The following is a 26,986-nucleotide window of genomic DNA, read 5'->3' on the forward strand; positions in this document are numbered from 1 at the left end:
GGCCTTACTCCCCACCCTCTTCTCCAAAATAAGGCCATTTCAACATTTAGATATTTGGAAAATGGGGAGGGGGGGAAATAGCTTTCCGAGTTTTGAAAGCTTCACATGGCAATAATCATAAACACGTAAAGTATGTGTGTTATGTGTAAAAATGCCGAGACAGTCCTTGATCCCAGCCTCACCAGAGATTGCTACTGGGAAGAAATGGCAGAAGGCTCCATCCTGCCCACCCGGGGTCTAGTCCAGACATTTTCCTCCAAGTGCCAGGAAGTCTCAGCCTGGAAACTAGCTCTCGAAGCACTGGCTTCTCTTGTGGCTGCCTAGATGACAATGTGTCCCACCTGGCCAGTGACACTGAGAAGCTTCCCCACCCTCTGTGCAGGACACCAGCAATAACCCCTGTCCTGCAGCATCTCCCGATTAGCACCTCCATCAGGCACCACCCCCAGAGGAAGAGAATGCGGTTAGCTTGGGAGGTGGGGGAATTTCTCTGGTTGGAGCAGGCAGCCAGGGGCTTGTCATGAACCTGTGTTTTCATAGGAAGCACACTATTTTTACTCAGGCTGTACATATAAGCATATACGTGATTGAAAATAGCCCAGTTATTTTTAAATAAATTATTCTCATCAATTCTTTTTTTTTTTTTTTTTTTTTTTTTGAGACGGAGTCTCGCTCTGCCGCCCAGGCTGGAGTGCAGTGGCCGGATCTCAGCTCACTGCAAGCTCCGCCTCCCGGGTTCACGCCATTCTCCTGCCTCAGCCTCCCGAGTAGCTGGGACTACAGGCGCCCGCCACTGCGCCCGGCTAGTTTTTTGTATTTTTTAGTAGAGACGGGGTTTCACCGTGTTAGCCAGGATGGTCTCGATCTCCTGACCTTGTGATCCGCCCGTCTCGGCCTCCCAAAGTGCTGGGATTACAGGCTTGAGCCACCGCGCCCGGCCCTCATCAATTCTTATAATTTTTGTTTGGGTTGGTTTTGAGGGGACTGATGAAAATTATGAGGGTCTTCTCTCCTGGCTTCCTTCAGGGTCCTACCCCTCTTGAACCCTCACCATTAATTCTGTCATTCTTTTGCCTGAGATAAGCTATGCGTTTCCACTTTCAAGCACCTATATAGGGATTCAGTACACTCACTGCCTTTCTTTTAAAGAGCTGATTAACTTCAAAGCCGATTTAATTTTGCTTAGTTTTTGATCGCCCCGCGCCCCCTTTCCCTAGCCCCTATACACGGGTAGGTCAGGGTTCTAAAGCCATTTTACAGGCGTAATTGAAGCGGAAGGCCACAGAGGGGCAGCGCTGGGTCCGGAGTGAGACTCCCATCATGTGGCTCTGGGGGGCTGCGCAGCTTTGCCTTCCTGGACAGACGCCCGGAGCTGCAATTCCTGGGCAGTGTGGGAGGCGTTCGGCTAAAGCTCTTTGTTTCTGCTGTCATGAGCGACTCCTCGGAGGAGACGTGGGAGTCAAGGATGGGGGACGGCGCGCACACCGCCCGCCCGCACCCCCTGCCCCCGCTGCGGACCGTGCGTACGTGTGTGTGTGTCTGCAATGGAAAAACCCTACCCAGGACGACACCACATCCTTGCTCCCACAAATAAAACCTTCCACAGAACTCAGGGCTGCAGACCAGCCCTTCGCAAGCCAACGCGCCCCGTGGGCACTCGATCCCCCGGCTCCGCGTCTCTCCCACCTTCCCACCGCTTCTTCTTTAACCATGCTCTTGTTTACCCGCGCTGATCGCAAGGCTGGGGGCGAGGATTCCAGGGAGAGGCCTAGTCGGGGGAACAAACGCTTCAGAGGGGTCCCGAGGTGCGGGCTGGGGGACAACCAGTGGATGGGAAGGAGGACGCTGGCGCCGGTGGCCGGGGTGGAGGAGTGGCGGGCGCCCTACCCCGGCGCAGCGCGGCCGCCAAGCGGTCACGTCCGGAGCTGCCCCCGCGCCCTCCTCGCGCCCACTCCGCCGCGCTGGAGTCCGGGATGTACGCGGAGGGGGTTGTGAGGGGGCAGCGGCGCGTACGCGGAGTCCGGGCTGGTGCGGACGCGGAGTCCGGGCTGGTGTGAGTGAGCCCGTGTGCGCGTGGGAGAGCCGCGGGAGGGGGCCGGGCTCGGAGCCGCAGCGAACCACGGCCCCGGGAGCAGAGCCGAGCGCGCCCCCGAGCCGCCGCCAGCGCTGAAGCCATTCATGATTTTGGTGACGTTATTCCAGGAGTGGGCGAGGGAGGGCGGGGCCTCTCGGGGCCAAGCCCCGCCCCGGCCCCTATAAATACGGCTTCCCGGGTTCTTTGTGGGGTTGAGAGCTCGGTGGAGAGCGGGGAGTTGTGTGCGCCTTGCAGACGCTGCTGGCCGTGGGGCTGTCCTGGGAAGGCGGACGGCGAGCGCCAGGTGCCCGCACTAGGCCGCCTGCCCTGCCTGTCTGCGCCCGTGTCATCCTCACTCGGGACGCAGGGACCGTTTTTAAATCACAGGGGCGTGTGTCAGCCTGCCCTAGGACTTCATGTCTATATATTTCCCCATTCACTGGTGAGTACCCTGCGCCTGCGGCGGGCGTCCGTCTGGCGGCGGTGGCTGCGGGTCCGGGCGCCTGCTTCGTGCCGGCTCCGGGTGCGAGGGTAGCCGGCGGCGCGGTCGCTCAGCGCTAACCCTCCGCCCGAGCCCGCGCAGGAGTCAACATCAAGGTTGCAAAGGTGGGGGTGGGGGGGGGGGGTGCTGAGAACATCCAGACAAAGGACGTGAACTCGGAGCCCTCACCCAAGTGACGGCCGGAGGGTTTGTATTGGTTGGCGGGGGAGCCAGGGGTCACGTGTGAATCCCCCCCCCCCGGTGAAACCCCCCTATGCGGAGAGCTGCAGGAGGCGCGCGCCCCGCTTGGCGCAGGGGGGCTCCTGCTCTTCCCGGGCCCCTCCTCTTTTTCTTTTTGTTTGCATGCAAGTCTCAACGTCGAGGCCGGCTGCAGCGGGGCTGAGCTGGTGCAGCCGCCGGGTTTGCAGAGCTCCGGGGGGTGGGGGGCGGGAAACGCTCTCCCCACACATAACCCCACTAAAGCCACAAGCAGCAGGGCACACACTGCAGCCTCTCAACCCCTGCCCTCTCCGTGGCCTCTAAAAACCGACGCACAGTGGTGGGGATCGGGACTGGGAGGAGCCGCCTTCGCCGTGCTGTGGGGGAAGGAGCCTGGGCCGGGCGCGGGGCGTCGGAGGTTTGCCCCGGACTAGGGATCGGAGCCGGGAGGGCTGCAGAGAGAGGCAGGCCCCTGGCTGCTGGGACTTCCTTGCCGGCGGTTTCTTCCTTCCTGCGCTGGGTTAGACGAGAAGCGGCCGGGGGCGAGCGCTGGCGGCCCCGGAGCGCGCTCTCAGGTGCGGACGTGGGGAGCTCGGCCCCATGTCTCTGGCAGGCGCTGAGCGAAGGGAAACCCGGCGCAAGCCTCGGCGGGGTCCGGCCTGGCTCAGGAAGCGGAAAGTTCATGCTTCTCGCTTCAACTTTTCGGGCCGGCGCCACAGCCCCGAGCGAAGAAGAGCCGCCCCTACGTCAGGCTCTTCGCCCTGTGGGCGCTCTTCTGGCTCCTTTCTTTGGAGGTCGCCAACAGCCTTTCCAGGACCCGGGAGGAAACTGCCTTTGCAGGGGCCAGCTCCCGAACCTAAACTTGGCCCCAAAGCCCCGCATCTTCTTAGTCTCCCCGCCCCCATCCCAGCCTGTCAGTGTTTAGAGAGGGGACTGAACTTCCCTCTCTCAACAGTTCAAGTTCCCCCACCCCGAGGCTTGTGTACCCTTCTTGTGGGTGCCCCTCCCTTGCCTCTCCCTAGGTGCCTTATTATACGTGAGGCTTTAAAGGCTGTTAGAGGCTTTCTGCCTTTGGCTGCTCAAAATTTACCAAGGTGGGTGCTTGGGCCCATTAGAAGTATTATGGGAAATTAAGATTTAAGATTATTTCATCGATTAGCACTTTGTAGCTTGCAATGCTTTTGTGCAGACATTAACCCTTAACCTAACTGTGAAGTATGCACTGTTAGCATCAGAGTAACAGACAAACAGGACACTTGTGGCTCAGAGAAGTTACAGGACTTGTTCAAGATCACACAGCTCTTGAGGGGCAGAGCCTAGAACCTATTGTTTCTGTTTCTAACCATACAATTGAAGAGGAATCTGGTACCCCTGTTTCCTTAGATATCCCCCCTCAAAACAAAAAAACATTTTTGTTTTAAACCGTGTGCACAGGCACGGTGCTGGAAAGCATTGGCTGCTGTGTAGCAAGTACCTGGATTTGGTGCTTATGTTCAGCATTATGTGCACAGGATCCTATATGTGCCCAGAGCTTGTGCAAGGATAACGGAATATTCGTATCCTGCTTAGAGAGTACAAGGCACTTTTACATGTCAGCCATCGGTGGGCCAACTTGGCCCCTCTGGAAATTTCCTTTGCAATCAGAGTCGGGTATCCTTAAGGCTTTTAATCCAGGGGATGTTTTTCAAGCTGCGAGCAAGCAGCTGCTGTGTCTGGGGCTAGAGAAAGGGGTTGGATGGCAGATGTGAAACTTGCAGAAAAGCTGACCCCTTGGGGCTTTAAGTGGAGCATTTTGCCAAAAGGAGCACCAGAGAGACAGAAATTTAGGAAAGCTGTATGATTGGACTTTGTTTCCCTCCAGTTGACCTGTTATTGCTATTATGTAATAATAATATATAGAGTTCCCCTTTGGAAAATTCATGTGAGGATTATTTTTATTCTTAGTTGGAGAGGTGAAGGGAGATGTGGTTGAATTGGTTTTAATATAGACAGATGGACTCAGCTACCTATTGTTTTGGTTTCTCTAGTTCTGTCATTTGAAGAAACATTCGGGGTCCCTCTGTGCCAGTGGGGACTAGAGTATAAGAGAGGAGAGAAGAGGTTTGCCTGAGAGGTCTGCAGACAATGAGCTTTGTCTGTTGGGGCTGAGCCCTGCGGCTGTGGGCTTGCAAGGCACTTCCTCAGGGTGTGAGCTTGTTTTTCTGCAAGTTCTGTTTTGAACACCTCTCTTCCTGTCTCCAGACAGTCCCCTGATCCCATAGCAGTGAATGCATGAAGAGTTAGGAATGTGAAAGTGCATATGTTTGTTGACTTTTGGTCTGGGTTTCTTGGCAGCCCCGACTATCTGAGATCGGCCGAGATGACTGAGGTGATGATGAACACCCAGCCCATGGAGGAGATCGGCCTCAGCCCCCGCAAGGATGGACTTTCCTACCAGGTGAGTAAGTCCTGGCTTCCCTCTTGACTCTTTAGAGCCTAGTGGCTTTTGTTGGGGGTGGGGACAGACTTGGTTTTGCATCCCAGTGTCACTTGTAAGAGCCATGGACTGTGGCAGAGTCCCCTAATGCCAGTAAGCCTCAGTTTCTTCATCTGTAAAATGGGACGACATCGTTCTTATCTCCTAAGATTGCGGTAAAGATTCACCATGACGGTGACCAGTGGATGTGTAGAAGGCATTCGGTGACCAGTGGATGTGTAGAAGGCATTCGTAGTCTGGGACAGATAAGGGCTCAGGAAGCATTAGCCATTGTGATGAATTAACCCTACTGGCTCTGTGAACTTTCCCATTCACCGCAGCAAAGGAGCAAGTGATTTGTGTAGTCGATTGAGACCAGAACTTTCCTTCCCAGCCATGCCTGGGGTAGTAGAAGCATTGCTGTCGGGGGCTTCTGCAGAAGGGTGGTCTGGTGGGGATAGCCATGTCCAATGCTGCTTTCTTCCTTGGGCTGATTGTTGACCTGTTGATTCAGAGTTAACATTCAAACCACTTAGAGAGGAAGAGATTTTCCCAAAGGGAGGCTAGCTCAGGGATGTTATTGCTGGGATCTTGCTTGGAGATCATCCTGTCTGGTGGATCCAAAATGCACAAGGACCACAAAAAGGGACCGGAGTGAGCCCTCTGGACTCTCACCCCAGCCCTCTTCTGTGGCTTGCCCTGCTGCCTCTCTACTGCCCCTGGGATGGGGGGGCGGGGGCAGTGGAGCACCTGCAGTTCCCTCTGGGCTATGAGCTGGTTTAGGGCTTTGGAGGAGAGTTCCTATGTTGTTAAACTGGGGAGAGGGAGGAGTCTGTTCTTAAGGAAGACCTTGGGGCTAGGGAAGTTGTGTAGGATGGCCAGCCCAGGGAAGTCGAAAGGGAGTGTGATGGGTCCATGCTACAGACATGAAGGTATGGCCACTGCACACCAAGTACTCTACAGACGCTACCTTGCTCACACCTCACCACGGCTCCCAGGTGGGGATCCTCACCCTGTTCACAGATGAGGAAATGGCTCAGCCTGAGTCAGTGACTGGAGTCTGTCTAACCCCAGAGCCTTGTCCTTCTGATGTATTGTTTATCCACACCATGGCTTGGTTCCACTAGGGTCTAGGTTGACTCTGGCTGGTCATTCCTGAGAACTATTCCAGGGACATTTATTTTGTAAATTAAAAAAACAAAACAAAACAAATAGAAAGCCAGGGAGCCAGAGTGGGTGCCATGGAGGGAGAGTAATCAGATAGAACCAAGCTAAAAGCTCAGGCAGGCTCACATGACTTCAGACACACTTGGGAGGCTAAGGAGGCCCCTTTGTTTTGTCTGTGTTGGCAGTCTTGCTGACTGGAAATAAGTAGCCATTAGCCTGAAGGGGGTGTATGGGGCAAGGGGGAACTCTCTTTCCTACCGTTTGACTTTTCTACCCTCCTCCCCCAGAGTGGATCTGAGGAATACAATTGAGGGCCCCCCAACCTGGTGGGAGGGGTAGAAGTTTCCTGGCCCACCAGCCAGGGGGTTTTGGGTAGCAGTTTCCAAGCCCCTGAGTCAGACTGAATCTCTGTGGTTACAGGTGAGGTTGTCTTTCGGTTCTGGGTTTTTAGATTTCCATCACAGAACCTTTCCAAATGCAGTCATCTGTTCGTCTTGTGTGTACTTTTCATATTTTCCTTTTAAACACATCCCAGGATAAACGGCCAGGCCCTATAGGGCAGTTTTCTCAATGCTTCAAGTCCTTCAGGCCATTCTGCAGGACCTGAGACTCAGGGCAGGTGATGAGGGAGGAAGGAGCTGGGGGAGGAAGGCCACACTGGGGCTGCAAGGGCAGGAGGAAAATAAAATCGCCTCTGGGTGCCTGACACATCTTGGCAATGCCTGAGCAAAGGATCCTCAAATCTTCCCTCGTGGTGCTGGACTGAGGGCCCAGTTCTCAGAGCCCCCTCCCAGGAAATGTGTCTGCTGCCTTAATGGGGACCACTCCCCAGTTCCAAAATATCTTACTTGGAACTTCAAAGCACTCTGGTCACAATTTTTCACAACTTTTCTGATTTCAGAAAGGTCTCATGGTTGCCTGGTGAAGAGGAAAGGGAGATTGTAGTATTTAACCTTGCAATATTTAGGGGCACTTTCCCTGTGCAACCTGCTGTGCTGGCCTCCGTGCCCAGGGTCCAGGACCCTTGTAAGAACCCAGCATCTACATAAACATCCGGAACACAGGTGGTGCAGTCAGTCCAGGTGTGGGACATACAGAAGCTACAGTGAGTCCAGGCATTGACAGCAACAATGAAATCCAACTGACAGAATCAGAGGGAGGGCAGACTGGGGCTGGGCTTTGAAAGAAAATTAGGACTTTGAGAGGGCAGCTCCATCTCTAAGGTAATGTTCTTATACCTTCAGACACCCCTGGGCTCGCCCCTGTTTATGCCGGGGGCAGGGCTGTGCAGTGAGCTGGTCTGACAATTGCTGTGTGACAGATATTCTCTGCGCCCACTCAAAGCTAGTGCCATCCAATTAGACACATTCCCACCAGAGCTCTGAGGATTGGCTGGGACTGGCGCTTGGCTGGAGCCCCTTCCCTGTGCCTTTTCCGGCTCAGCTCAGGGCTGGGGGCAGGAGATCTCGGAGCTCTGTTCTTGGCGTTCCTCCTAAGGATAATAATAGTACGTGACTTTTACGGAGACCTGCTTTTCTAAGGAACTGAGAATGGGAAGGAGACATCAGTCCAGACTTGGCAGATGAAATAGGATCTCAGGCTTGTGATTTGACCTTGAAAACAAAGTCATCAAATAAATGGCACATTGGACTTCGTCACTCACTTCCCTACCTTGCAGATCTACCGAGAATGAAGCTTTCCTGATTTCTCTGTACCAGATGTGACCTTTCTTTTAATGCCTGTGGCATTTTATACTTACCAATGATGCCGCGCTGCTTCAAGGATATGGGTTCTGCTTTACCTTCTCTTTGCCTAGGTCCTCGAAGGCAAGGGAGGACTTATCTTCATCTTTGTACCCCACCCCCACCCAAGGTGCCTAAATGCTATAAGTGGGCGGTGATTATTTCCATAAAGTGGAGTCTCGTGATTCTAAAGCTGGCCACCTTCTCTTCTGCCTTAGCTTCTGGAAAGGGCCTGCTCAGGCTCATGCCTACCAAGGTTTCAGAGAGATGCCCTTTTATTCCCCTGAAAGATTCAAGGAAGCCCTAGCTGCTGTCCTGGGGCAGTTAGGGCTGTGTTGCGGGCTGGTGCCTTGTTTTGTAGTAACATTCGTTTGGAGAGGCAGTTCAGTAAGGGAAATCCACGTGTGCACATTCACTTGACATGAATTGTGACACCCTGTGGGGTGGGTGAGTAAATGGTTACTAGAAAGTGTGAGTACATTTTGGGCAGGCGGGCTGTGGGTGGCGGCCAGCTAACCAGCTGAGTGGGAGGCTCTCCAGCAGGATGTTGATTTCCCTGATGGCAGCAGCTCCCTCCCCACCTCCATCCAGCCTGTGGAACAGGAATTTCTGCTGCCCCGGTGCCTTCTTCCTCACCCTAATTCAAGGAAGCAAGTCAGCGGCTGCTTCCTTGTCTCCAGGGACTCTTAAAAATATGGTGTTGGGGAATGCCTCTGCAACTGGGTCTCCTTCAATGCTGTGCCCGAATTGGCCTGGGCTTTGTCTGGGGAAGGGTCCTGGGAGTTTACCTGTGAGCACCCACACTGCCTCCACCCGAGGGCACTGGGACCCTGGCCTTGCTACTCTAACTTCCTCAGCACAGCAGCCAAGGCTTCTAGAGTTTCATCACCCCAGCTAAGGTCTAGATACAGATGTGGCTCCTTGGTTTTCATTTAAAACTGTTCCTTCTAAAGCACCTGGACCAAAGTCTGAGCACATTATCCCTCCCCAGGCTCTTTAAGCTTCTTTAATCAGCAACATCCCTTCCTGGCTGCCCTTTGATTCCTTCTGCTTTTATTCTTGGTCACATCCCCCTCCATTTGACATCCGTCAGTCAGGCAAGCATCGGGCTCCCCTCCTCAGGGCAGCGAGGGAGGATGCTCTGGGAGGGAGGAAGCCAGGAGGAGCGATTTCTTCACACAGCACAGTGCTGGTGTGCACCACTCATTCCCTTTGATAAACAGAGCTGAGAGCTTCCTGCATTCCCACGTGGGAGGGAGTGATGTCCTGGTGCTTTCTGTGGTAGGGAAGAGCAGGCTAGGGGGCTGATCTCTCTTGCCTCAGCCTTAGTATTTGCCTCGTGCAGTTTGAGAGCCTCAGCTATGGCCCTGCATTGAGGAGTGGTCTGAAGGACCACTGAGGGTGGACGGCCAGCCTCTCCCGGCACAGGATCTCTTGCCCCTTTATCTCTCAGGTCCAGAAATAGCCACCTCATTTCTCTCACTCCTCCCTCCTCCCCACTCTTTTTTTTTTTTTTTTTTTGAGATGGAGTCTTGCTCTGTCGCCCAGGCTGGAGTGCAGTGGCGCGATCTCTGCTCACTACAACCTCCACCTCCTGGGTTCAAGCGATTCTCCTGCCTCAGCCTCCCGAATAGCTGGGACTACAGGAGTGTGCCACCACGCCCGGCTAATTTTTTGTATTTTTAGTAGAGACGAGGTCTCTCCATGTTGGCCCTTCCCACTCTTTGTCAGAAGCAGCAACTCGTCTCTCAAAGAACAGGCTCAATTTCATCGCTGAAGTTAGGCGGTAGCTCGGAAACCCCTTCTCTTTGCTCACATCTCTGCTGAGCCTCTCTTGATGGAGACCTCCTGAGCCTGGCTTCACTCTACCGGTTCTACCTGGGTGGAATGTGTGTGTGGAAACAGGTGGCGGGTTAAGCCCTTGAGAAGGTTTCTGGTCTGTGGCCTCTGTCCCCCACCAGCTCACGAGGCCATTTTGGGCATAACGCGTCCACTCTATCTGCCTCCTCATTACCTCTGTCTCATTGGTTACTCCCAGCTGTAGTACCCCACATGTCCTCAAGAGTTTGGGAGGCGCTGCTGAGCAGCTACACGCAAGTCCCATGGTCGCCAGGAAACATCTTTCACAATGTCAGACTTAAAAGGCCTCAGTAGTCCCTGGAGAGACATAGAGCTAAAATTCCAAAACATTTGGCAGGAGGCATCCAGCCACGGACACATGTTCCTGGAATTGCAACAACTTTCTTTTCTCCTATCCCTACTCCCTCCACCCGCCTCTCTCCTTGATAAAAATCATAGGAATGGGATGTAGGACAGGCAGTTAGGGCCATGGTCTCAAAAGCACAAATCATATATTTCTCTGGGTGGCACTGGGCCCGTGTCTGCACATTCTGCCTCTATGTGAGTCATTGTTCACCTTGTTCAGAGCAAGTCTACTTTGTGTGAGGATCCATCACCTTTCCTCTTACACTACCCTGCAGACGGCTGGAATTAACACCCATGGGGCTTTCCTCCTGGCCCCCATGAGCCCCCTGGTCACAACAGTGAGTCTGTAGCCTGGCCAGGGAGAGAACAAGCTTTCTTCACTTTCCCAGCCAACACGTTGCATACTAGAGCCATACATCCCAGCCTCCTCTCAAGGGGCCTGTGTTGGGCCTGATGCCTCTCTCTCCAAGAGGTTATGTGTTCATCTCTCTGCTGAGCCAGGTGCTGTGTCTTAGACTGCTCTTTGTTTCTAAGACGCTGGGCACAGTGTCCTACAAATAGTTGCTTAATGAGCCTGGATGATGGATCGGCCCTTCCTCTCTCCCCGTCCTGCACTGAGAATCCTTTTATCTTGGCAGTCTCAGGAAGCCAGTTTTTATAGGATCAGCATTTTCTCTCAGTAGGCCCGGTCTCCCACGTTGGACAGAAAGGATGGTACTGTTAGGGAAAGGGATGAGTTTGGGTGGCGAATGTTGTGACTGTAGCCAAGAGCTATTCCTGGGTGTCTAGTAAATGTCCTGAAATGATCTTGCAGGCCTGAGTCCTGAAGTAATCCTCAGAGGATATGAAGACAGGCCCTCATTCACACAGGGCTTAGACTTGCTGGGGCTTCATTCCTTCCCAGTCTAGTAGCTTCTGTGCTGCCTCTGCCTGCCTCTCACCTCGCCACCTGCCCTTCCCTTGTCCTCAAGCGCAGCTCAGGAAGGCGTTGTTATCAGCACATCAAATCCTCTGCTTCCTTCCTGGGCTGAGGGAGGGCCCCTTATTACACAGGCCCATCTTGAAAAACAATTTAAATTTACCCAAAGCTTTCTCCAAACTGTTTTCAAGCTAGCATTTTAACCTCAAGGAAACTTTGGGAGCCCCCTGAAGCCCCCTTTCTGGTGGACTTAATTGCCTCGCACCGGCAGTAGCTTATTTAGGTAAACTGTGTGGAAGAGACCCCAAGCAGTTAGCTGAAACTCATCCACTCCTTGCCTCTCAGCCAGGAATTTTATTTGAACCAATGGGAAGGAAAGTTCTGGATTTCTCACATAAAATAGAATTGGTCTGAGCAAAGAGGGCACTCATAAATTTCAGTACAGATATAGTTGGTGTCTAAGCCTGACTTTCTCCTAACTTGATTTGGTGGTTCCCAAACAGAATTTAAAATATATCATGAATTCATCTTCCACATTTTCTTAGGAGAGCTTAAAGCACTTGTTCAAACTGGATTTAAGAGCTATCCTTGGCTTTCCCAATTTCTCAGCATTTTCACTAGATGTAGCCCTGCATACAAGCCCTAATTTAGTAGGTGGCCTTGAGGTCTGCCACTTATCCCCATGGATGTAGGCAGTGGTGCCAGCCCACATCCACCAACACACACATTCACACACACAACTGTAAGGGCTGATGGGGGCTAATAAGTGGTTGTTTTAGATTAGCGTTTTAATTGTAGGAAATTTTTCCTTCCCTTTCCCTCTTTGTTGGCAATTTCATATTTTTATTGATAAAATATGTATTTTATTCTTTTTATGCTTACTTTTCCAATTTTAAAAGAAACATATGCTCATTATGGAATTTTTGTTTTTATTTTCTTCCTTTCTTTCTTTCTTTTTTTTTTTTTTTTGAGATGGAATTTTGCTTTTGTTGCCCAGGCTGAAATAAAATGGCGCAATCTCCACTCACTGCAACCTCCACCTCCCAGGTTCAAGGGAATCTCCTGCCTCAGCCTCTCGAGTAGGTGGGACTATAAGTGTGTGCCACCATGTTGGGCTAATTTTTGTATTTTTATGAGTAGAGATGGGGTTTCACAATGTTGGCCAGGCTGGTCTCGAATTCCTGCCCTCAAGTGATCCTCCCGCCTCAGCCTCCCAAAGTGCCAGGATTACAGGCAGGAGCCACCGCACCCGACCTATTTTCTTTCTTAAACTTTTTTGTTTTACAGTCACCACAATTTCACCATGCATAAATCACAATGGTTAACAATTTAGCATCTTTGCCTTCTTTCCCAGTGCACTTACGTTTTTATGTAGCCAGGATCACACATTGTTGTATTTTGCTGCTTTACTTAATGGCATCTAAGTCATTAGCACTATATCATGATAATTTATCTTAAAAATATTCCAAGCTATCATTTTTAATAACTGTATAATATATCATAAAGTTAAAACATAATTTATCATTCAATTGTTGAAATGTTTAGGTTACATATATTTTCTCTTATAAAATGCAAATATGTATATAAAAATTTATATACAATTTTTTATAAATCTTTGTTCATACTTTATACTGTTTCCTTAGAATCGAGTCTGTGGAATAGGATTTCTTGAAAAAAGGTAAAAGTATGATTGTGTATATATACTGTTACATGTATGTTATTATTATAAAGGTAATATTTGTTCTTTTTTTTTTTTTGAGATGGAGTCTCACTCTGTGGCCCGGGCTGGAGTACAGTGGTGCAATCTCGGCTCACTGCAACCTCTGCCTCCCGGGTTCAAGTGATTCTCCTGCCTCAGCCTCCCAAGTAGCTGAGATTATAGTCATGTGCCACGACGCCCGGCTAGTTTTTGTATTTTTAGTAGAGACGAGGTTTTGCCATGTTGGCCAGGCTGGTCTCAAACTCCTGACCTCAAGTGATCCGCCCGCCTCAGCCTCCGAAGTGCTGGGATTACAGGCGTGAGCCACCACGCCTGGCCAATATTTATTCTTTATAGAAATTTAGGAAAATACAGAGACATGTGAAGAGAAAAAAATCCACACCCATATTTCTACCACTGAAACATTTTGGTATGTTTACTTTCAGTATTTTTCTATGCACTTATAGTTAAAAAATAAAATTGAGACCGTACTGTACATGCTGTAGTGGATCCCTTTTTCACTTAATATAATATCGTGACTATGTTCTTGTCATTTGGTTTTCTTTGTAAAATTCTGTTATGTAACATTTCTTAATGCTGAATATTTACGTTGTGGCATATTATGTTCTTACAAAGAACACTATTCTGAACATCATTTTACAGAAATCTCTGCACAGGTCTGATTCGTTTCTTTGGCATAAGTTCCTGGAAGTAGAATTACTGATTCAAAGAGATTCAGCATCATTAAGCCTCCTGATTATATGTTACCTTAAAAACAGAAAACATCAAAGAGTTTATCAAAATATAAACTCCCAGCATCGAAAGCTCTAGCAAATAGAATCTCCAGGGTAGAACATCTATAAAGACGGGATAATGGTAGAGCTTTTTGGATAGAGTCAGAAAGATATTTGGCTATTTTAAAGTGTTTAGGAGATATTGTACATCTTCCTATTGTTTGTTAATAACTTACTTCAAGCGTGATGATAACAGTTGATGATGTTCAAGCAACATTTAGCCAGCATTGCAAAATAGCTCGTGATCATATTCTTGTCCCATAGTAGGTACACTGACACCCTCTGTGGATTTTTTTTTTTTTTTTTGAGACGGAGTCTCTCTCTCTGTCGCCCAGGCTGGAGTCAGTGGCCGGATCTCAGCTCACTGCAAGCTCCGCCTCCCGGGTTTACGCCATTCTCCTGCCTCAGCCTCCCGAGTAGCTGGGACTACAGGCGCCTGCCACCTCGCCCGGCTAGGTTTTGTATTTTTTAGTAGAGACGGGGTTTCACCGTGTTAGCCAGGATGGTCTCGATCTCCTGACCTCATGATCCGCCCGTCTCGGCCTCCCAAAGTGCTGGGATTACAGGCTTGAGCCACCGCGCCCGGCCCCTCTGTGGATTAAAAATGTACGTGGGTCAGCAATTGCCCAGCTTGTCTCCTTTATTCTATTAATGACATTGAGCATTGTGTAAACCATGTAAAATTACATTGTTCTGGAGACCCAAGAAGGTTCACCAGATGCATGCCTTGTCTCTGAACCAACTTGGCTTTCCTGGAGTTCCAGATCTGGCTCATGGATAACTCATGGTTGAGAAATACTCCTTCCCTGGAATTAAGGATGGGTTGGACTCTTTTTTTGTTTTTTTGTTTTTTGAGATGGAGTCTTGCTCTGTCGCCCGGGCTTGAGTGCAGTGACACGATCTCGACTCACTGCAACCTCTGCCTCCCTGGTTCAAGTGATTTTCCTGCCTCGGTCCCCTGAGTAGCTGGGATTACAGGCACCCACTGCATGCCTGACCAGGTTTCTCCATGTTGGCCAGGCTGGTTTCGAACTCCTGACCTCAATCGATCCACCTGCCTCAGCCTCCCAAAATTGCTGGAATTATAGGCATGAGCCACCACGCCCGGCCTGGGCTGGACTCTTAAAAGTAGATCTTAACATAATGGAAGTCTTGGGCCCAGTGTCGAAGGGCCTTCTACCCAACAACTGTCCAAGAGTCTAGGTGATTTACAACACATAGCCCAGGCCAGGGCTCCGGCAGGGTCCACATACTCCTGATGGTTTACAAAGTTCATTTAGGTGTTATACAGACAGCTTGAAAAATGTAAGACGAGTTTTCCATTATGTAGTGGTAGATTTTTAAACAAGGATGTTTTAAACAAATGAGTGAAGGAAAACTAAGACATGTATGTGGACACAACAGGAATGATGAAGGCGGTGTCATGAGGCTGAGACATACCAGCTCAAATGAGTGTGAAATTCCACAGCACAATCCTTTTAGGATCCTCTAAAATCTGTATCTCTTTGGTCATGTGCCCCTCAGGTATGACAGTTGAAGCATCAGGAACCTTCCTGACTGTTTTTATTGGCAGTTGAGTGTTAGAGATTTGTATGCCAAATTACTTCTTAATAATGCTTGTACTACCTCACATTTTAACAAAATGTTAAAATGGGAGGACAGCTGCCCCTGGGGTTCACGGACACTTTCCAAAGGACATGACAGCAGGGAGGGTTTTCAGGAAATCCATTTCCACATCTTAAGCCTTCTTCTCTTGCTTTTTGCAAATTGCATTTCCTGAAGACTAGCTTCACCTGCTTCCTTGTCCTACCTTTCCTTCAAAACTGCCCTTCTTCCCCTTTACAAGAGAACCTGTCGCAATTCAACTCACTATCACAGTAAGAAACCTTCATTAAAGCCGGATGTGTGGCTCACACTTATAATCCCAGCACTTTGAGAGGCTGAGGTGGGCGGATTGCTTGAGCTCAGGAGTTTGAGACCAGCCTGAGCAACACAGGGAAACCCCATCTCTACAAAAAAATACAAAAAAAAAAAAAAAAAGCCAGGCATGGTGGCGTGCACCTGTAGTCCCAGCTACTTGAGGGGCTGGGTTGGGAGGATCGCTGGAGCCTAGGAGGTGGAGGCTGCAGTGAGCTAAGATCGCATCACTACACTGTAGCCTGGGTAAAAGTGTGATCCTGTCTCAAACAAACAGAAAAAAAAAGAAACCTCAATAAAAATTTACCTTTGTGTTTAATAATTATTTGTGCTATGTTCGTTGATCAGTTATATACTAATAGCTACAATAAATCAATCCAGAATTTGTAAATTAACAAAGCCTTAAGGTCATAGGACATTTTTAAAAATGTCAATGTATATGCATAAGTACATCTTTTTATTGTAGAGAAGTATGAAAAGCTAATGATGAAAAACTTTCAAACATAAAAATATATGACATTAAGAAAAAATTGTGTGGAGAAGTACAATGGAAATACAGTTTTACGTAGAGAAGGTAAGAATACAAGATTTGACTTAAGAGCTTGTTCTTGAGTTTTTTAATAGGTCATGGTTGCTGTTAAATTCTTACGGTATTTGTAATCCACTGAGTACGTTTAAAAGAGTGGGATGTATATTTGGTTTTAAAACGTTAATATTTATAATATATCAGGGTTTTAGAAGATGTGAAAGGAGAGGAGTTGTTCAGAATTCTGTTGGGGACTACACTAAAAGTTTGGAAACCACGGATATGTATACTTTCTTTAGAATCAAAGCGATAGCACTGTAGCTCCTCAGAAGGGAGGGCAGCTTTGAGCTTGGTCCTATCACCTTGATAAGGAGTGTCTCTACAGTAGCCTGACATCGGGTCACGCAGGTATTCTTTGGACACTGTGACACAGAGCCCAGAACCTCTCAGCACAGAGGGATTACAGACTAAGAATCCGGATAACTGGTTTCTAATCTTGGTTTGCTGCTACCTATGTCATCTCAGGCAACTCACATCACCTATTTGGGCCTGATTTCCATGTCTGTAAGTGAGAGAGCTAATCCTTATTGTGTTTATTAGAAGCTGAATAATGACATGAAATCCACCATCCTCATCCTAAGATGTGCCCGTTGGAGTTTAAAACACAAAAGCAAAAACCTGTTCTTTCCCTACCTATCAGCCTTTCAGATATCAGAAGGCACCTTTTATGTTCCCATCAAATCTTTACCAGTTTTAAAATATGTTGTTTTTCAACCTTGACTTACATAGTCTTTTTTTTTTTTTTTCTTGAGACAGAATCTTACTCCGTCACCCAGGCTGGAGTGCAGTGGTACGATCCCAGCTCACTGCAACCTCTGCCTCCCAGGTTCAAGGGATTCTTGTGCCTCAGCCTCCCAAGTAGCTGGAATCAAAAGCGTGCACCACTATGCCTGGCTAATTTTCATATTTTTAGTAGAGACGAGGTTTCACCATGTTGGCCAGGCTGGTCTCAAACTCTTGACCTCAAGTGATCTGCCCGCCTTACCTCTTAAAGTGCCAGGATTACAGGCGTGAGCCACCGCACCTGGCCCATAGTTGTCTTACTGAGAGGATTATTTCTTCAGGCCAACTATTCTCAAACCTTTTGGTCTCAGTCCCTTTTACACTCTTAAAAGTTATTTAGGACCACCCAAAGAGCTTTTGTTCATGATTATGTCTTTTGTTTTGATTATATCTTTTGATATTTACTGTTTCAGAAATTAAAACAGAATTTTCAAAATTTTTTATTGATTCATTTAGAGTAACAAAACTGTTACATGTTAATATAAATAAAAGTTTTTCATAAAAAATATATTTTCCAAAACAGAAATTGTTTGGTGAGAAGAGAGGCATTGTTTTACATTTTTGCATGTCTGTTTAATGTCTAGTTTAATAGAAGACTAGGCTAGACTTTCATGTGCTTCTCCAGTCAATCTGTTGCAGTATGTGTTGGTTGAAGTCAATGAAGGATATCTAGTCTATGCAGATTTGTTTCTTTGGTACTTCATAAAATTCAACAAGTAGTAGTCAAGTAGTAGTTTGTTTCCTTCCTTCCTTCCTTCCTTTTTTTTGACAGTGTTTTGTTCTGTCACCTAGGCTAAAGTGCAATGGCATGATCATAGCTCATTGCAGCCTCCAACTCCTGGACTCAAGCAATTCTCCTGCCTCAGCCTCCCCAAGTACCTATGACTATAGATATGTGCAACCATGCCTGGCTATTTTTTTTTTTTTAATTGTAGAGATAGGGTCTCACTCTGTTGCCCAGGCTTGTCTTGAAATCCTGGCCTCAAGCAGTCCTTCCACCTCAGCCTCCCAAAGTGCCGGGATTATAGACATGAAACACTGTGCCCAGCCAACAAGTGGTAGTTTCTTAAATGTTAGTGGCAATGTGATATCTGAAATCTTATCAGTGACCTTTTTGTACACTAAAATTAATTAGTCTATTTTGCACTTTGAGTGCATCTTTTACCCATGCTTAGTGTAATGCTCTGATCATTTGGAAAATATGGGTTCACTGAGTTATGCAGGTCTTCAAAAGGTTGACTCGTTTCATTATATGATATCATAAAATCACATTTCTTAATGTCTCCACTGATCTCAAGCATTAGGAAGCTGTCAAGCTTGTGGTGGCTGATACAACTTTTCCAAAATTCTAATTTTCACTTGAAAGCTCTATTTTTATCATTGATGATAAATACTGTCAGCCATTTTCCTCTAACTGACAGGCTCACTTTGTCCATTTTTGAGAAAATGTCTGCCAAATACCCAAGTTGGAATAACTACAATTTGTTGGTCATTCTTTCAAGAAGAATGGTGCTCCATGGCACGAGTGGCTAGTTCAGCTGGCAACTCCGTCACATGACCGCTTTCCTCGCGACCGCTCTTGTACTTCCGTCAGCAGCAGAAATGTTGTGGGCCGACTGTCCATTTCACTGTGCCACATATATAAGTGACATGTGGTGGAGTCAATATTTAATACAAATTACTTTTTACTGCTTCGTCAAGGGCATAATTGTTTTTGTTTGCTTGCTTTCATTTTTAATCATGAGGGTGAGCTGGGGAACAACTGATGATGCCAAGTATGGTTTGCTGCCACTATGTTAATTCTCGCCAAACTGCCAGCAGTTTCTTCCACTGTTGCTTTCTGTACCCTCAGTGCAAGTGTTAACACTGTGGAAAAGGCAAAGGACATCTTTAGTAGTACTATGCAAATATGTTACCTCCGTGGAGGCTCCGGAAAGGATCTTGGCAATTGAGCTTGGAGAATGGCTGCCCTAGGCTAAATAGATATGCCTGATGAGAGGGTAGCAGGGCCTTCAGCTCCTCTGTTAGCGTGGATGGTTTCATTGAAAGGCATATACCTCTAGGAATATAGCCCTGTTTGCTTCAGTTGTTAGCCTCAGTGATGCAGTTGTGATCAACTAAAATCTCCAAGCTTCTTTTATGAGAGCTACTATCAAGCAAGACTTCTTGTGTGGGGCAAAAAAATTTTGGGGGTCGGGGGGACAAAGTGAGTTGTCCTGGTAGTGCACTGCAGAATGGGTAGAGACGGAATGGAAGTGGAGCGAAGGCCATGGGGCAGGACTGCAAGGAAGGCCTTCGAGATTTGTTTCCACCCAGGGATGTTTCTGGAAGCTACGTGGTGGGGGTTAGAAAGAGAACCAGACAAGAAACGGAAGGAAGGCAATGGGACAGGCTAAATATTCAAGATTTGTGTTTCCAAAACAAAGAATGAGGGGATAGTTAGAAATGGCAGCTGAGAGAGGTGTGACCATGGGACATTTGGGTAGTACCAGTGGAGGGGGGATAGAGAGAGGGATGTGCCACCCACAGATGCCTGGAGGTGACAGGGGGCCAATCTTTTTTCAAGAAGGTAGTGATGATACTGTCAAAAAGTCATGAATATTTGAAGTCATCTGTGCCTGAAAACTGTCTTTTGTTATCTGTGCCTGATAACAAGTCTTTTCTCACTGCCCCAGAGAACTTTGAAAAAATTCTCTAACATTCCAAAAGCTTCCTCATTCCACTGGGCCCAGAGTTAGCAGTAGAAATTAGTGCAATTAATTAGAATTTGGAACTCCTGACTTGCAGGATGGGTGTGTGTTCGAGAGATGTTTATGAAAGATGGTGTTTATCCAAAGGATTTCCTTTTCTTTCAAGTTTCAAGGCTGGAGGCTTAAGCATCTTTGATCCAAAGGAAGGAGGTCCAGCAGTTGTTATAAGCCCTAAATCTTCGCTTAAGTCCTCTATAGGATTAGAGGCACCAGGACAAGACAGAATAGAGTGAGGTGGATGTTCTGTAACCCCAGTGCAGGGGAGATTTAAGGAAGATGAGTCTTAAAGATGGACAGTGAGTGGACAAGTCTCTGAGTAGAGACTGGAGAATATTCTTCCTTCACTGCATCTAGTTAGTAGCCCTGCTGCCCTTTGCTACAATTCTTTCTGTTCTTATTAGCCACGTTCCACGTGGAAAAGCCAGTAAAATGCAAATAATAATAATGATGATAATAAAATAGCAGGAGGCAAGTATTTCAAAAACTGAATTTCTTGCCTTCACACATTATTAGGGGGCAAAGAACAGGTGTGTTTTTTATTTGAATTAGCTGCTGCTTGTTCATTCATCCCTTGGCAGAGCAGGATGCTGGTAGAGATCTGCCCATTGTTATAAGCCAGCCCCTCGTAGGAAGGAAGGAACACACAAGGCAGTTCATTGTTGTTCTCCAGGAGAAGAAATCCAGACTTTGGGAAGCTGAGGGGCAGGCCCCTGGAGTAAGTAGAAGGAAGAGGTAGAAGAAGAGGAAGGCCTCTGGTGAGGGGTGGGGTGGTGACAAGGGCATGGTTTTCATTCTGGCAGGCCTAATCCATGCCCTGGGGAAACAGAGGCACGGGGAGGGAAGTGATGAAGTTGCAGCCGTTTCTCCAAAGAACTTGGCCTAGGATTTGTGGGCACAAGCTCAGGAGTGCTGCCTATTTGCTCCTGTCCCAAGCTACAGCTGTTGACCGCTTGGTTCTTCACTCTAAATGCTCCACCCCAGCTTTACCTAGTAAGAACCATCATTAGGAAGGTAGAGTTTACAGGGCATGTTCACACATACCTGTATTTGATTCTCTCCAAAGCCCTGCAAGATCAGCATTAGCACTGACCCAAATTATAGAGGAGGAGAGGAGGAGAATGGGCCACCGCTTCGATGAGCCTGTCAGGCACTGTGTTGGCTCTCAAGGCACAGCACTGTGACCATGCCAACCATATCGTAAAGTGGAAACGGTTTTCTCATTTTACTCGGGAGGCAGCTGAGGCTCAGAGGCAATAAAATGATGTGACCAGGGTCATAGAGATAATAAGAGATGGAGGCGAGGAAAAAGCCAGATCCTGCAGACTCTGTGGTCTGCCTGTGGGAAGAGCAATTTTCCTGAGTGGGTTTGGGCTGATTTTTCTTATTTCTCTGCAACAAGAGAGGGTAGAGGCTTACTGTGTGGTTTTGTCCACAGTGCCTTAGGGAGCTAGCTTGGTTATGTATCTCGGGCTCTCTCCCCTCCCTCTCCACCCCCGGCCCTCCTCTTTCCTCTTTCCACCCTTGAGAAAAAGAGCAAGATGTCCAGGCTCCGGAGGTCTCAGCTTGCAGAGCTGGTAATTAGCCCTTTGTGTCCTGTTAACCACCTTTCATCTCCTCCACCTGCTGGTGTCCGCTTTCCCTATTAGCATCTCTCGGCTCTTTGCAGAGCCCTCGGCCTCTTTGTGGCCAGCTCAGGTTGTTTGTCAGAGATGATGGCTGAGAGATGCACACTCAGGGGAGGGCGGCTCTGACCAGAATTGCTCACATTTTCCATGCCAGGTGCCAGGCATCTCTCTCCTCTCCCACCCCAGGGGCAGGCAGGTTTAGGTCACCTGGCATGCAGGCAGACAGTTGATAGCCAGCTCCCCAAATTTGGGGCCTTTGAAGCCCTGGTGTTGCCTTTCAGTTCTCCTCCATGGGCGAAACAGGAACTGGGTGGGAACTGGCTCACTGGCAACTTCTATGCCTAAGCAAGAAGCCTGCTGAGGAATTCCTGGTCTCCAGAAGCTTACCCTCAGGCCCAGGATTCTCTGGTCCAACAGCCTCCACTGTTAGTCCGTCAAACAAACGCCCTGGACTTCCCTGGAACATCCTGCTGCCTTCGTAGTCTGCGTACTAAATCATCTATCCAACAAGGCAGCCACTCGCCACACGGGGCCAGTTAAGGTTACATTAAATTGATATTTATATTATATCACATATAAATTTCTATTAATAAAAATTAAATAAAATATAAACTTCTAGCCCCAACATTCTTGTTTTTTATTGTCAGTAGAATTTTTTTTTTTTTTTTTTTTTGAGGTAGGGTCTTGTTTCATCACTCAGGCTGGAGTGCAGTCACACAGCCTCTGCTCGTTGCAGCCTTAACCTTCCAGGCTTAGGCAGTTCTCCCACCTCAGCCCCCCAAAGTACTAGGATTACAGACATGAGCCACCTGTGCCTGGCCAATTTTAGCCACCTTTCAAGTGCTCCATAGTCACACATGGCAAGTGGCTACTGTCCTGGACAGCGCAGATAGCATTTCCATACGTAGAACATTCTATTGGACAGCACTGATCTATACAGCCAGAAAATCCACTATCTTACAGACCATCTCTTCCTGCTACAAAGTCTTGAAGCTCCCTTGACCTTTCAAGTGAATTCATCTGAGTTCCCCAAATGCCGGGGCTTGTTGGGACTGGAGGCCACCAGGCAAAGGATGCCTCCGAAGAGGTATCCCCTGTAAAATTCACCCTCACCATGGCCAGGCACTCATGCCTGTAATCCCAGCACTTTGGGAGGCTGAGGTGGGAGGATCACTTGAGCCTGAAAGGTTGAGGCTGCAAAGAGCCGAGATTGTGCCGTTGCCCTTCAGTCTGGGTGACAAAACAAGACCCTATCTCAAGAAAAAAAAAAAAAACTAATAAAAAGTAAGAAAGGTAGCTAACCTTTTTATTTAATTTTTATTAACAGAAATATATATGTGATATAATATAAACATCAATTTAAGTAACTTTGGCCCTTTGTGGTGAGTGGTTGCCTTGTTGGATTGATGATTTAGTATGAGGGTGGTGAAGGCAGCAGGATGGTCCAGGGAAGCCCAGGGCATTTGTTTGACCCACCAACAGCAGAGGCTGTTGGAGCAGAGAATCCTGGGCCTGAGGGTGAGCTTAAGGAGACAAGAATGGTGCTTACTTTTCTACATTGTGGAGCATGCAAGACCTGGGAAGGTTCATGGTGTGTGTGAACGTCGAGGCTTCATTCCATTTGCAAAGGATGGAACTTGGTGATATGGGTTGGCTGTGTCCCCACCCAGATCTCATCTTGAATTTTAGTTCCCGTAATCCCCTCGTGTTGTGGGAGAGACCTGATCGGAGGTAACTGAATCATGGGGGCAGTTACCCTCATACTGTTCTCATCATGATAGTAAGTGAGATCTCATGAGATCTGATGGTTTTATAAGGGGCTTTTCTCCCTGTGCTGGGCATTTCTCTCTCCTGCCACCTTGTGAAGAAGGATGTGTTTGCTTCCCCTTCCGCCATGATTGTAAGTTTCCTGAGGCCCTCCTAGCCATGTGGAACTGTGAGGCAATTAAACCTCTTTCCTTTAGGCTGGGCGCAGTGGTTCATGCCTGCAATCCCAGCACTTTGGGAGGCCAAGGCGGGAGGATCACAAGGTCAGGAGATCGAGACCATCCTGGCTAACATGGTGAAACCCCGTCTCTACTAAAGAATACAAAAAATTAGCCGGGCTTGGTAGTGGGTGCCTGTAATCCCAGCTACTCAGGAGGCTAAGGCAGGAGAATGGTGTGAGCCCGGGAGGCGGAGCTTGCAGTGAGCTGAGATGGTGCCACTGCACTCCAGCCTGGGTGACAGAGCGAGACTCCGTCTCAAAAAAAAAAAACCTCTTTAAAAAGTACCCAATCTTGGGGATTTCTTCATAGCAGCATGAGAATGGACTAATAACACTTGGTGTCCATTCGATTCATTTCAGCCATCAGCTTTGGCAGCCCAATGTGGCTGCTGGGTGTGGAGTCCAGGGCTGGCAGAGGGAGGAAGCTGTAGGGGTGGGAGAATCACAGCTGGCGGTGGATGCTTCTAGACCTGCCCTAGCCTGGGCTGAGGGTGGGAAATGGCTCTGAGCGCCGCAGAGAGAAGGGACAATGATTTGTGTTTGTTTTTGCCTTTCTGTAGTACAGAGAGAAGGAGCACTTTGGGGTAAGAGGTTTAACCAGAAGCAGTTTCTTTTGGGAACAGGGGCAGTTCTTTACTCCCTGACAGTTCCTGCAGGCAGGCAGCATGCCGGGCTGGCCTGCCGCCTCAACCCTACCTGTCATGTGCTTGGCAAGTCTGACTCAAGTCCTTTTTTCCACTGCCTTCCCCACCCGTCAAATTGCAGTTGCAACCTCTCATTTTTCTGCTGCCTAGATGATTAAAAAGCATGACTTAGTGGAAAAATGTTGACCTCCTCGGGGTCAGCCTCTGAAGCAGCTGTCAGAGATAAGATTGTGCTGGCAAATTACTCAGCAGCACTTTGCAAGACTTTCTGTCTGTCTGTAAGGAAACCAGAAGCTGTTGGTTCTGGGTACTTTTTGTGTTTGGAGAGAGCTACAATTTTGAGGCCCAAATGGGTATAATCTGATAATAAAATAAGATCTCTGATGGAAGGGTTTGATTATTATAGTAATTTTTAAAAATACAATTAACAGGCTTTGTTAGAAAAAAAATTTTTTTTTTTTAAACAGTGCTTGCTTCAAGCAATTCAGGGAGCAAAGTCCTCTGGCAGTAAGCACTATCAGAAAAGTTCAATTCTCAGACTTCTTCCAAGGACTTTAAAGACTTAATTGTGGAGCTCTCGGTACGAATGGCGCTGTTTGGAATTATTTTAATTACTGTGTATGTATGACTGCCTCTTGCTTGGAGATTGGATGCTTACTGTAGTTCTGTTGAAACTGCTCCAAAGAGGACATTATAGTTTCAATTTCGCTTCTGTCCTCAAAGTATTTTATCATCTTTATATTTGCCAAGAACTTGTACCCATCTAGTGAGACAAGAAGGTCACCTCACATCTCGAAAGGAGAAACTGAGGCGTTTGGGGTTGAGAGGACTTGACTAGAGTTATACAATGGTGGTCAAGGACATAGTGAGCGCCTGGGTTGTGTGGCTTACCCTTGTTATCAAGTGAATGCTTCATTTGAAGTCCTACAGGTCTGAGTTTGGATCCCAGTTCAGCCGCTTCCCAGGTGCGTGGCTTTGAGCAAGTCACACACCCTCTCTGTGCTTCAGGTTTCTTATCCACAAAATAGGGTTACAGTAGTCCCCGTTATCTCTGGGGGATACGTTCCAAGACACACAGTGGTTGCCTGAAACCCCAGATGATACCAAACCCACATATGCTATGTTTTATCCTATACATCCATACCTGTGATAAAGGTTAATTTATAAATTAGACTTAATGTGAGATTAACAATGATAGCTAACAATAAAATAGAACAATTATAACACCATACTGCAACAAAGCTATGTGAATGTGGTCTCTGTCTCTCACAGTATCTTACTGCGCTGTACCTACCTATCTTGGGATTGCAGTTGACTATGGGTAACTGAAAGCAAAACTGTGGATAAGTTGGGGGTGGTGACTAGAACTATTTTGAGGTCTGAGATTCTGCTCAGCAAAAATTTCATCCATCATCATCGTCATTAGATTTTTCTCCTTATTTTAATGAAAGACCTATTTCCAGCTTGAAATGAAATCCAATGCTTCCCACCCCTCTCCTTCTCCTCCTCCTCCTCCTCCTCTTCCTATCTTTCTCCTCCTCCTCTTTCTCTTCCTCTTCCTCCTCCTCCTCCCCCTTCTCCCCTTCCTCCTTTTGCTGGCCCTGCCCTGCTTGTCTTGCCTTTTGCTTTTCCTTGGCCATCATAGTTAGAATTGGGTTTTCACTCTCCCAGCCCTGGCAATGTGGCCCTGGCACAGGCAGGCACAATCCTGGCAGTGAGGTCAGAGGGTGGAGGCAGGGCCAGGCTCTGCACAGGGCAGGTGCCCCTCTCCTCTTGACAGCTTATGGTGCTGTCTTGGATCCTGAAGGTTTAGAACAAGCATCGGGACTGGAAAGCTCACCTCCTGGGCTGGGGCCCTGACAGCTGCCTGGGCAGTCAAGGCCCAGCCTAATCCATTTTCCAGAAGGCTCGGGCACTGAAAACAGCAGATGTAGGTTTGAATCCTGGCTCTGCCATGTGACCTGCAGAGTCCCGGGTCTTACTATTCCTAGGGTGACAGTGAGCCCTGAACGAGGTGACATCTGAAAGAGTTTTGTTACCTGTAGTGGACTTCCCTCCATCGGGGTCTCTCTCACCCACTCCCAAAGCTCATGCTTGGAGGGTGCCTTGTGTACTCACAGCCCGTGGGGGGCTCTGACTTCACCCAAGAAATGAGGAAACCCCCAAAAAGCCCACGTGGCCACTCCTCGCTCGGCACATGCGCGTCCGGGCACAGCACCGTCCGAGGGCAGAACTTCTAGGCCGCCCAGGTCAGGAAGACAAAGCCCAGAGTTGGGGTCCTTGTCCCCCTGCCTCCGTGACCCACACTGGCCCAGCCCGTCCCTGGGCTTGTTTTCCTCCTGGCTGCCATTATGATACCTTTTATGAGCCTCGTTAAGTCTTTAATGATGCCTGGTTGTACAGCTGGCTTAAGGCTTAATCCCCAGCAATAGGCCTTATTGGATAAATGGTTAATAATCACTCGTCTGCAGGGATTGGGAAGGCTTCGTTGAGGCCTATGATTCCTGGAAGCCCCACGTGGCCTGTGATGTGGTGAGAGCGTGACTTGGCTGGGGCAGCACTGCTTGGGGCTAGGTTGCAGTTAAGACCGGGCACCCTCAGAGCACCACAGAATTGGGAAGGCCTGAGTTTGTAAAAGGGCCTTTCTTCCATGTCCTGGTAATGGAGGACTCCTGTCTGCTGCCATGGGCCTGTCCCCATCTGGATCAAGGTGCAGGCAGGAGCAGGCAGCCCCCTAGATCTCTTGGAATGTGTCTTCACCCACTGAAAGCTTTGCTTTCCTTTCTTGCACCATGAACACACTGTATGACTTTGAGCAGGTCTCCTGACCCCTCTGGCGCCTTGGTTTGCTCATCTACCACATGGAGAGGTGGGAAGAGATGGCCGTGAAGGTGCCAAGCGCCTGATTCTGTGAGCCCAGCATCGCAGACAGAAGCTCT

The 26,986-nt window shown here is 48.4% G+C and overlaps 1 protein-coding gene across 3 annotated transcripts in view; it reads left to right on the forward strand.

Moving 5' to 3' along the window:
• Positions 1-2,210: 2,210 nt before the first annotated feature.
• Positions 2,211-26,986, forward strand: part of LBH (limb bud and heart development) — a 28,783-nt gene continuing 4,007 nt past the window's right edge. The window contains exons 1-2 of one of the 3 annotated variants that reach the window (XM_025353537.1): positions 2,211-2,516; positions 5,109-5,211. In XM_025353537.1, the coding sequence (XP_025209322.1) occupies positions 2,491-2,516; positions 5,109-5,211 (129 nt within the window). In that variant the 5' untranslated portion in view covers positions 2,211-2,490. Of the gene's footprint in view, positions 2,517-2,912; positions 3,869-5,108; positions 5,212-26,986 lie in introns of those variants that run through there. The other 2 variants (XM_025353536.1, XM_025353538.1) reach the window with 2 other exon arrangements.

Source organism: Theropithecus gelada, chromosome 13, assembly GCF_003255815.1.
Source record: "Theropithecus gelada isolate Dixy chromosome 13, Tgel_1.0, whole genome shotgun sequence".
Taxonomy (NCBI): Eukaryota; Metazoa; Chordata; class Mammalia; order Primates; family Cercopithecidae; genus Theropithecus; species Theropithecus gelada.